Raw genomic sequence first — 12,375 nt, 5'->3', positions numbered from 1 at the left:
CTTCTAATTACTTAAGCAAAAAAAAAAAAAAAACTTGGTGTAATCCTTGATTTTTCTCTTTTTCTCACACCAACTATCCTAACCATCAACACTTCTCCTGCTACCATGCTAGTCCAGATATCTGTCATCTCTCCTTTTATTTAGGCAATCCCTCCCTTATTGGACATCCTGCTTCTGTTTGTTTGTTTGTTTGTTTATTCTCTTCCCCTTCAGGGCTAAGCATTGCAGACAGAATGATCCTTTAATATTTAAGTCAGGTTATGTTATTCTACTCCAGTGTCTTCCCTTCTTATGCAGAAGAAATTTTTCTAACAGCCCTGTTACCTTTCCGAGCTCTCAGTCAGGTCTGTCCACTCTACTTGATGCATTTCTAATGCTCCAAGCCTTTGCACTGACTGCTTTCTGGCCTCAAGTACACTTCTCCCACAAAGTCACATGGCTTGAACCCTCATTTCATTTAGGTTTTGCTCAGATATTTGCCTGACACTAGCACGGCCTTCCCTAACTTCTCCAAACAATGTAGTACCCTATTCCCCATGCACAAGCATTGAGTTTTCTTCAAAAAACTTATCACCATCTCACAGATATTTGTTTAATGCATGCTTCCCCATCTATAAAGTAAGCTTCATGAGTAAGTAATTTGTTTCTATTGCTTACTCTCTGATCTTAACAGAAGATTAACAGAAGATTAAGGCATCCAATGAGGGGGGTGAATAGAAGCTTGATGTACTAACAATCTCCTATGCTATGTCCTAGTTAGTTTCAAACCACATTTATATTGCCTATGCTTGGAAAATTCTCAAGAAAAACAATTAAGCATGCATTTCTAGTGTATATGTCACTAAAATGACCTCTCCTTGTTTCTTCTTCTGAAGGTTGTGGTGGCTATTTGCATGCAGACAGAGGGGTTATTACATCCCCCATGTATCCTGAAACCTACCCTCCCAACCTCAATTGCTCTTGGCATGTCCTGGTTCAGAGTGGTCTGACCATCGCTACCCATTTTGAACAGCCATTCCAGATTCCAAATGGAGATTTTTCTTGCAACCAGGGGGATTATTTGCTGGTAGGTCTCATTGCTACCCTTTCTAATTACTTTCTCTGCAGACTTCATTCAGAAAATAAAACGATAATCTTTTTCATTCCTGGGACAAAAATTGGTAGGACTTCTGCCTTCCATCTCTCACAATATAAAGTAATTTATGCAATAGTAATTTGTCTTTCAGCTGAAAAATGGACCTGATATTTATTCTCCACCTTTGGGACCCCATGGAGGAAATGGTCATTTTTGTGGCACTCGTCCTTCATCTACTATGTTCACCTCAGATAATCAAATGTTTGTTCAGTTTATTACTGATAATAGTAATGGAGGCCAAGGATTTAAGATCAAATATGAAGCAAAGAGGTTAGGTAAGTATTTCACTGAGTTAAAGTCTGTACTTTTCCTGCAATTGTTTGGTTTTTGTCATTTAAATGGAGCTCCGAGGGCACAGTGGTTAAGTGTTCAGCTGCTAAATGAAAAGTCGGCAATTTGAACCCACAGCCACTCGGAGAAAAGGATGGCTGTCTGAAAAGATGTGAGCAAACAGTATGTCAAGTTTTCTTTTCTGAGCAAGAGTAAGGATGTTGTAAGAATAATAGCTACCTATCACCAAGCACCTACTATATTCTTGATACTTCAGTAGCTCATCATGATTGCTTTTTAAGGAAGATATTGTTAGTCCCATTTTATAGATAAAAAGAATGAGGCTTAGACTTTTCCAAGGCCACATGTGTAGTGAGTGATCAAAATTAAATTCTCCACAATTATGAACTGAACAGTTCTTAATGATCCCTGAAATTCCTTAGGACTTTCCATTATAAAATGTATGATTGTAAGCTACATTCAATTACAGAAACATTGTAAGAATGGTAATTGCCTTGTTTTGTAATCATTTGTTTGCTTCCTTTTAAGAACACATAATCCTCTGATTTTATTATTACCCATTTAATTATATATTATTGCAATGTTCTTTACTTAATTACATTTGATTGTAATTATATTTAATTATACTGTAATGATTTAATTCTCATGACATTTATTTTTGTATAATGTTAAATAAGTAAATAAGTATAACTTTAAGAAAAAGGAGTCAAATCAGTAGAGAGCAGTATGAAAAATAAATCTTTGCTTGTCTGCAAAATAACTAATTAATATTGATTTTAGGATGATTCTGTGCTCTTAATGCCAGATTCCTGAAGATGTCTCAGAGGACATTTTTAAAAATTTGTTTTGTTATTTTTGAGAATATACACAGCAAAGCATATACCAGTTCAACCAGCTCTACATGTACAATTCAGTTGCACTGATTACATTCTTCAAGTTGTGTGGCCATTCTCACCCTCCTTTCCTGAGTTGTTCCTACTCCATTAATCCACTGCCCTCTAAGGTTCCTATCTGATTTTTTCAGTTACTCTTGTTAATTTGATCCCATATAGATGGTTCTTAAAATCACGTAATGCACAAGCTAGACTTTTTTTTAGTAGTTAGCTGAACTTTTGCTTGGTCTTAAGATTTCAGGGGATATTTTTTGTTTAAGTTAAAAGTACATTTTAACTTAAATGAAACCATATATTTCACTATGAAACTATGTAAGATATGAGAATTTAAAATGTCAGCATAATTTCTTCATTTTGGAAAAGGAGGAAAAAAGTCTCAACCATCTGACACAGAAAATTGTCTAATAACTTGAAAAGGCTCGATGACTGTAGGGAATATACACTTCTGTCACTTCCCAGGACACACTACTCTTGCATTTGGAAAGAGCTTTCAAAAATACAGCCCTGTGAATACCAGCACCATTATTTATTGTAAATAAGTTTCTCATCCCTCCTCAGCTCCACCCTGAACTTTGCTGCTGAGTCATTAATAAGAAAAAATTCACCAATTACTGAAGTGTGATCAGAGTAACAGAATCTTGTGTCCAGTGAGTAGACTTTGGCCCATCCCATAGAACTCCATTTGTTTTAATCTTTATTCATGATAGACTCAATCTTAGTTTATATTTTTAATGTCAGCATTTACTGGTTATCCAGATACTTTAAGGATCTGTTTGCAAACACTATGCCTCTTCTGTTTCTCTGTGGACCCAGTGTTCTTGCAACTTTGGTTATGATAACTCCCTTCTCCCCATCTCTCTTAAAGCTTCTCACTACCCTTAATAATAAACTTAAACAAAGGTCTTTTGATTTCAAAATCTGTTATTGGACCACATCAAACAATATGATTATGTTTTGTTCTGTTGTACATTGGGCAGCCATAAGTCAGAGCCAGCTCAATGGCAATGAACAGCAACACCTTTCTAATTCAATCGTTTTCCTTAACTACAGCCAGGCTTCTGCTTCCCCATCTACCTTTCCATCATAACTTCATTTGTGCCTCTCCCATTTTTCAGCCTTTAGTGTCTATTTTTTTGTGAATAACTTTTGACATTCACCTCACCTATTTTTTCATACCAACTTTCTCCAGAGACACTTTCTTTAGTATGGTTGCCTGACATTTCTTTGTCCCTATATGAGATTCTTTTCATTCTCACCCTGATTGATTGACTTATCAATTGTCAATCCTTTACAAAGCGCAATCCTTTGCATACTGCCAAGTTCTATCAAGGAGATCACAATGCAGTGGAGGAAATAGACAACCAAAGAAACTATTAGATCATGGTAGAAAAAGTGTTAAATAGAGGAGCTTATCAAGAGAAATACCTAGCCTAGCCCAAAGAATCTCTGGTAGCATAGTGCCTAAGGCACTTGACTGCTAACCAAAAGGCTAGCAGTTCAAACTCACCAGCCACTCCTCGGAAGGAAGGTTGGGCAATCTACTTCCATAGTGATACTGCCTTGGAAACCCAAGGAGGGGTTGCTGTGAGTCAGGTCTGACTTGACTGCACATAACAACAACAACAGCCCAAAGGATCAGAGAAATCTGCCAGAGGAGATGAATAGATATTTATCAATAAGTGACAAAAAGATGTGACAACATATAAAGTCTAAATGGTATGAGATAAGGTCAATGATTTAATGGTAGTGAAGCAGGCAGAAGTGGCAATACTGAGAGTGGTAATTCCATAACAAGGAGTTAGAATATTAACCTGAAGGACATGGGGATCCACTTAAATGTTGTAATCAAAAACAGGAGTGATATGATCATTAGAAACATTAATCTGGCTACAACACTGAAAATATTGGGGGGTTCAAAATTAAGGTAGGGAGGCAGATAAAAGAGTAATTCAGGAAATAATAATTAGGTTCTGAAATGAGGCAGTGGCAGTTAGAATGAAAAGGAGACAACATATTGAGAGATGTTATTAATGTGGAATTGAGTAAATTTGCAGGTCAGTTAGATGTGGGAGAGGAGAGAAGGAACCATGGCTGAGCCCCACATTTCTGACCAGGTGGGTCCATTCATTCTGTAAACATTTTGAGAACCTGCCATGTGACAGGCACTGTACTAGGTGCCAGGGATATAGCATTAAACAAAGAAAATCTATGTTCTCAGGGAACTTGATTTTATTATCAAAACTAAAATAGTAAGTTAGTAAAATATGATATGGCATATGGTAAAATATACTAATATAAAATATACTAAATAATATACTAAAATACACTAATATAAAAACAAAAGTAGGGAAGATGGATAAGGGAGTGTTAATATCAGGGGAGATGATGCCATCATTAATTCATATATGGAATTCTATATGGTGAGCAGATGATAAGATTAGTTTTGAGTGTGTTCAATTTGAAATATCTGAATTACATCATTGGAAAAATGAGTCTGGATGTCAGAAGAGGAATTTGGGCTAACTCTATAAATATGGGAATAATTGGCAGACTGTTGTTGCTTAAGTCATGAAGATGGATGGCATTAATCGAAAATTATTTATGGTAAAAAGATGAAAGGCCATAGATAGATTCCTGAAAGTCTCCAGAAATGTTAGGAAAGCCCTGGAAAGAGGCTCCCGAGGACTAGAAGGGGAATAATGAGAGAGGTAAAAGGAAAACAAGGAGAGCTTGGTGTCTAGGAAGCTAAGAAAAGAAACCATAAAGATGGAAGATGTGGTCAACCCTGTTAAGTTCTGTGGATATAAAATAAGGATTAGAAATATCTTTGGATTATAAACTGTGATTTATAATCACAGTTGGTGATTGAGGACCAAGGCAAGGGTGCTTTGATAGGGATGAAGGGTTAGGGGAAGGAATAAAAGGGGGTGAGGAATAGAGAAAATGAGTATAAATTACATGGCCATGTGGAATGTAAAAGGGAAAGATAAGGAGAGAAAGGGGGGGGGAGATTAAAAACATAGGAAGAGGAGAAAGGGAAATAGAACATGGCCCCTGAGGAGGTACAGCAGAATAGGAATCCGATTTAGAAATACGGGAAAACAATGTCCAGAGAAAAAACAAAAGAGAGTAGAGATGTAGATGAATTTACTAAGGATAGGCCAAAAAGGGTAATAAATTAAGGAAGTTCTCATCTAATTTGTTTTCTTTCTGAAGTAGAACTCAAAGCAGCATGCAGAGAATCAAAAGGAAATGGGGAGAATAAAGGGTTTAGGGAGTATGGTAGAGTTTCACATGGTTGTTGTAGTTTATATTAAAATAAGGAAGAAATACGTGTCACTGTCAAGGTAGAGAACATATATTTGTTGTGCCATTAATTTTCATGAATGGGTTGAATTGAGAACCACCATGGTACTGGGATTTTGCAAGGCAAGTCTAAAGAAGAATAAGGGGCAAGGAACCTGAAGGAAGTCAAGGGAATTTGAAATTTAGGGTTTCCGAGATGGAGGAATTCTGTGTAATAACAAAATTCAGAATGTGACCGTAAGTGCCTGAATGAGAGCAGAAATAAATGTCCCGAAGGTTAGCAGATCATGTATCTGTTGAGGCTCTTACTGGACAGGTTAGAAAGTATTTTTATGTAGTATTTTAGTGTTTTAGAAAAGAAATATCTTCTTGCATAAAAATGACTAGTAAATTTTCTCATATCAGTCATTTCCTATTCTTCAAATGCCATCTACATCCTGCAGAAATATAATGAACAAATGCCTAGGGAAGTATAGGAATCTGCTTAGTCTTTTAAATATTTAAAGAGCAAGACTGTGCATCATTCTATTGAACTGAACAATCAGTGAGAATTTATAATTGCTAGGATACTTGCATGTTTGTATAAGCAAGTGTTAATGCTTCAAAGATGTTCTGCGTGTACTATGTACTATAATTAATTCGTTGGCTTTGTTGTTGTTGTTGTTATGTGCCATCAAGTCGGACCCAAGTCATAGCGACCCCTCCTTGGGTTTCTGAGGCAGTATCACTACGGAAGTAGATTGCTTTAAGAAAGATGAAATATCCAATGAGATATTATTTGGCAAATTAAAGAGTGATAGCATAGTGCCTAAAGCACTTGAGTGCTAACCAGAAGGCTGGCAGTTCAAACCCACCAGCCACTCCTCAGAAGGAAGGTTGGGAAATCCTACTTCTGTAGTGATACTGCCTTGGAAACCCAAGGAGGGGTCGCTATGAGTCGGGCCGACTTGACTTGACGGCACATAACAACAACAACAACAACACCTGGTGGCTCCTTCAACAGCAAATTCAGAACTTACTTGCTTAAGAAGGAAATAAGAACAATTCAAGATGAAAGGAAATTGAGATTAAAAATGTAGCTAAATTGACTTTAAAGAAATGATAATGTCAGTTGACTGTGTCTTCCTTCCTCAGATTGTAGATTGATTTATCTGTGCTTCCTCGCAGCTTGTGGGGGCAATATTTACATCCATGATGCTGATTCTACTGGGTATGTGACCACTCCCAACTACCCTGGCAATTACCCTCAGCACGCTGATTGCATTTGGATCCTGTCTGCTCCTCCTGGAAAACGCATACAGCTGCAATTTGAAAACCAATTTAGTATTGAAGTAACACCCAAGTAGGTTACTTCCATTTAGTTTTTCTCTTACCCAGAGTTACTGTATTTTAGCTGTCATTTCTCAGAAAAAGTTATTCCTTCATCTCTCACCAGTATATACTGCTTAAGAAATCTGGGAACAAAGGACAATGCTAAATGCTGTAAGCCTGAAAAATGTTGCCTGTCAGCCACTTTCCCATCAGCTGAGCAGATTATATGCACAGATATTGTCCCTGGTGACCCTATATACATCCTCCAGGAGACAGTGAGGATGTCTGCTTAAGATTTATGTTATCCATTTTCCTCCCACAGAAAAGTATAGTGTCTCTCATAGATGAGTATTTGTTTGCCTAGTCTCAAACTCAATGTCATAAATGGTAAAAAAATATCTATTTTTAACAAATGGGATTTGTGTGATTTGACACCAGTGGTTATTAGCATCAAAAACAGGACTAAATCAAATATAATACAATTTCCCAATCTCTATTTAGTAAGAGAGCACTAGTGGCACTCATCTGTTAACTGAAAGGTTGGCGGTTCAAACCCATCAGCTGCTCCACAGGAAAAAGATGTAGTATTCTGCTTCCATAAAGATTTACAGTCTTGGAAACCCTATAGGGCAGTTCTACTTTTTCTTGTAGGGTCACTAATGAATTGGAATCAACTCAGCACCAATGGGTTTGGCTTTTTTGGTTTTATTCAGTAATAATTCTTAAAGAATTATGAACCATAGAGTATGTCTTATTATGTTGAACACAAAGCGTAATTACATAGACTGAAAAAACTCTGTTTTTCTCTTCACTTAACAAAAGTATATATATATATACATTTGCATAAATACATATATAGTACAAAATTTGGATACAGAGTTTTTCCTTATCTTTGTGGGTGCCTGATATAATGTTACTATTCTACACACTAAGTATTAATTAGCTAATTGACTTGCTCAGAAATACTGGGTAAATACTCATTCACTTCTATGAACACCCAGATAATTCCAGCTGAGACTGTCCATTAACCTGGGTGTAGAACTGCCAAGAGTTCATCTGTGTCATGGGATATATCAAATCATCATGTGAAACAAAATACTTACAGCTCCTTTTTTTATTTTTAAATTCCTAGGACATAAATTGAGGATGACTTTTATTATTGAAATATAATTTATGTACAGTGAAATATATAAAAGTTAAGTGACATGGGTTGATCCATTTTTTTGCAGTGTTTCCTCCCCTCCATGCCCAGTAACCAACATATATAAACCTTTCCTTGACTTTTTACAATAATGAACTAATACTATATGTCCTTCTGTGATTGACTTACTTCACGTAGCATAATGTCCTCCATGTTATGTGGTGTTTTGCAGATTCTACATTATTCTTTAGTGTTGCACAGTATTCCATCGTGTGTATGTACCAAGTTTGGTTATCCATTTTACTTTTGATGGGCACCTAGGTTGTTTCCATCTTTTTGCTATGGTAAATAGTGCTGCAGTGAACATGGGTATGTGTATATATGTTCTTGTCCTGGCTTTCACTTTTTTAGGATATATACCTAGTAATGAAATGACTGGGTCAAATGGTATTTCTAATTCCAACTTTTTAAGGAATCACCATACTACTTTCCACAGTGGTTGTACCATTTGACAGTCCCACCAGCAGTATATGAGAGTACCAATCTCTCCACATCCTCGCCAGCATTTGTTATTTTCTGTCTTAAACTTTGCCATTGGTGCTGGGGTGAGATGGTATCTCATAGTTGTTTGGATTTGCAGCTCTCTGATGGCTAATGATCATGAGCATTTCTTCATGTATTTGCTGGCAGCCTGAATATCCTCTTTGGTGAAGTGTCTATTTTGTCTTCTGCCCGTTTTTTAATTGGATTGTTAACATTTTTATTGTTGAGGTGTTGGAGTTTTCTGTAAACTTTAGAGATGAGTGCTTCCTCAGATATATCGTTGATAAATATTTTTTTCTCAAGTGGTAGCTTCTCTTTTGACTCTTTTGGAGAAGTCTTTTGAAGCACATAAAAATTTAATTTTTAGGAGGTCCCATTTATCTAGTTTATCTTCAGCTGTTTGTGCATTTTGGGTTATGTTTGACAGTCTATTTATGCCATAAATGAGGGCCTAAATTTGCCCCTACTTTTTCCTTGAGGAACTGTATAGTTTTAGGTTTCACATTTAAGTCTTTGATCCATCTGGAGTTAGTTTTTTTGTGTAGTATGAGGTACAAATCTTGTTTCATTTTTCTGCACATGGATATCCGATTTTGCCAGCACCATTTGTTAAAGAGACCGACCACCTCTTGCCCATTTAATGGATTTTGACCCTTTGTCAAAGATCAGCTGACCATAGGTCAATGGATCTATTTCTGGGTTTTCAATTCTATTCCATTGGTCTATGTGTCTGTCATTGTACCAATACCAGGCTGTTTTGACTACTGTGGCTGTGTAGTAGGTTTTGAGATCTGGGAGTATGAGAACTCCTATTTTGTTCTACTTCAATAATGCTTTGCTTATTCGAGGTCTCTTTTGTTTCCATATAAAATTAGTGATTGGTTTTTCCATATCCGTAAAGAATGCTGATGGGATCTGGATTGGGATTGCATTGTAGATTTTTTTTGGGTAGTATTGACATTTTCACAACATTCAGTCTTCCCATCTATGAGCATGGTATGTTCTTCCATTTATGTAGATCTCTTATGATTTCTTAGACTAGTGATTTGTAGTTTTCTTTGTACACGTCTTTTGTGTCCCTAGTGAGATTTATTCCCAAGTATTTAATTTTTTCCATAACTATTGTAAATGGTATTGATTTCCTTATTTCCTTTACAGTAATCTTTTTGCTGGTATAGAGGAATCCAACTGATTTTTGTATGTTGATTTTGTATTCCACCACTATGCCAAATAGCTCAATTAGTTCCATAAGTTTTTTTTGCTGAGTCTCTTGGGTTTTCTAGGCATAGGATCATATCATCAGCAAATAGAGGTATTTTGACTTCTTCCTTATCAATTTGGATCCCTTTAATTTATATTTCTTGCCTTATTGCCCTGGCTAGGACTTCTAGTATGATTTTGAATAGAAGTAGTAATAGAGGGCATCCTTTTTCTGGTTCCTGTTCACAAGGGGAATGGTTTCAGTCTGTCTCCATTGAGAATAATGTTGGCTGATGGTTTTGCATACATACCCTTTATTATGGTGAGGAATGTCTCTTCTATTCCAATTTTGCTGAGAGTTTTTATCAGAAATGGGTGTTGGATTTTCTCCAATGCCTTTTCTGCATCGATTGATATGATCACATGGTTCTTTTCCTTTGTTTTATTTATGTGGTGTATGATGTTAATTGTTTTTCTAATGTTGAATCATCCTTGCATACCTGGTATGAACCCTACTTGGTCATAATGTATTATTTTTGTGATATGTTATTGGAGTCTATTGGCTAGGATTTTGTTGAAGATTTTTGCATCAATATTCATGAGGCGTATTGATGTATAGTTTTCCTTTTTAGTGATGTGTTTGCTTGGTTCGGTATCAAGGTTATGCTTGCTTCATAAAATGAATTGGGGAGGATTCCATCCTTTTCTGTGTTCTGGAATAGTTTGAGTAGGATTGGTGTCAGTTCTCTCAACGTTCGGTAGAATTTATCAGTGAAACTGTCTGGGCCAGGGTGTTTTGTTGTTGGTAATTTTTTTATGACCTGTTCAATTTCTTCATACCACCTCAGCCTCTGTTAGTTTAGATAAGTAGTATATTTCTAGAATCTGTCCATTTCTTCTAGATTTTTGAATTTGTTGGAATATAGTTCTTCATAGTATCCTGATATCCTTTTCATTTCTGTTGGTGCTGCTGTGGTGTCACCCAATTCATTTCTTATTTATGTTATTTGTATTCTCTCCCTCTTTTACTTTGTTAAGTTTGCTAGTAGTTTGTCAATTTTATTAATTTTTTCAAAGAACCAACTTCTAGTCTTGTTGATTTTTTCTATTGTCTTCTGATTTTCTGTTTCATTGATTTCTGCTTGAATCTTTATTATTTCTTTTCTTCTGGTGACTGTAGGCTGTTCTTCCTGTTCTTTTTCTAATTGTTGGAGATACTGGGTTAAGGTGTTGATTTTGGCTATTTCTTCTTCTTGGATGTGTGCATTCATTGGTATAAACTGGCCTCTGATCACTGCTTTTGCTGTGTCCCAAAGATTTTGATATATTGTGTTTTCATTCTTGTTTGATTCAAGGAATTTTTTAAATTTCCTTTTTATTTCTTCTATTACCCAATAATTTTCAAGGAGGGTGTTATTCATATTCTATGTGTTTTCTCTTTTTCCATTCATCTTCCTATTGTTGACTTCCAATTTTATAGCATTGTGATCTAAGATGCTTTGCAGTATTTCAATGTTTTTAAATTTGTTGAGGCTTGCTTTGTGGCCTAACATATGGTCTATCCTGGAGAATGTTCCATGTGCACTGGAGAAGACTGTATATTGTGCTGTTGTTGGGTGAAGTGCTCTGTATATATCTATAAGGTCAAGTTGGTGGATTATATTGTTTATTTGTTCTGTGTCTTTGTTGAGTTTCTTTCCATTTGTTCTATCTTTGATTGAAAGTGATGTATTAAAATCTCCAACTATGACTGTGGAGTCATCTATTCATCATTTCAGTTCTGTTAGTCTGTTTTCTGTATTTTGGCCTCTTTCATTGGGTGCATAGATATTTATTATTGTTATGTCCTCTTGTTCAAGTTATCTTTTAATCATTATATAATGTCCTTCCATGTCTCTTAGGTGGTTTTTGTTTTAAAGTCAATTTTATCCAAACTTAATAATTCCACTCCTGCTCTTCCATGGTTGCCATTTGCTTGATATATCTATTTCCAACCTTTGATTTTTAGTCTATTTTTCTCTTGGTCTTTAAGGTGTGTCTCTTGTAGACAGCATATTGATGGGTTATCCTCTCTCATCCAGCCTGCAAATTTCCATCTCCTGAGTGGTATATTTGATCCATTGGCATTCAGTGTAATTATCAACAAGTATGTATTTTTTGCTGTTATTTTGTTATGTGCTTTTTCATGGTGTTCCTGATTTCTTTGTTTCATACAATTTTCTGTGATGAGCTCATTTTGTTTATGACTCGTGTTATCACGTCCTTTGTTGTTATTATTTTAGTATTTGCTAAACATTTGTGCTGATTCTCTTTTTTATTTTGATGTGAAGTTTTACCATTTTTCCTTGAGGTAACCCTGTGACTTATAATTTTCTTCCCAAGTTTACAACAGTCTGTTCTATCTTGCAGTTGTCTTGACTTCCCTACCATTTAGAAGTTCTGAAACTACACAATTTTTCCTTCTTTTTGGTTTGTAATTGTCCTCCTTTGTCAGTTGATGTCTCTGGTTCCCTGTTTACAATCTTGTAGGCTTATTTACTTTGGATACTTCCCTA

The 12,375-nt window shown here is 35.9% G+C and overlaps 1 protein-coding gene across 1 annotated transcript in view; it reads left to right on the top strand.

The window, feature by feature from the left end:
- CUBN (cubilin) overlaps positions 1-12,375 on the top strand; it is a 413,126-nt gene that overhangs the window by 275,921 nt on the left and 124,830 nt on the right. Inside the window, exons 42-44 of the mRNA XM_007936404.2 lie at positions 876-1,066; positions 1,227-1,410; positions 6,793-6,967. Coding sequence (XP_007934595.1) covers positions 876-1,066; positions 1,227-1,410; positions 6,793-6,967 — 550 coding nt within the window. The remainder of the gene's footprint in view (positions 1-875; positions 1,067-1,226; positions 1,411-6,792; positions 6,968-12,375) is intronic.

Source organism: Orycteropus afer, unplaced genomic scaffold (assembly GCF_000298275.1).
Source record: "Orycteropus afer afer isolate SDZICR_OR568_19922 unplaced genomic scaffold, OryAfe1.0 scaffold00035, whole genome shotgun sequence".
In the NCBI taxonomy this organism is placed as follows: domain Eukaryota; kingdom Metazoa; phylum Chordata; class Mammalia; order Tubulidentata; family Orycteropodidae; genus Orycteropus; species Orycteropus afer.
The sequence above is the reverse complement of the archived record's forward strand: the minus strand, read 5'-3'. Positions and strand labels throughout refer to the sequence as shown.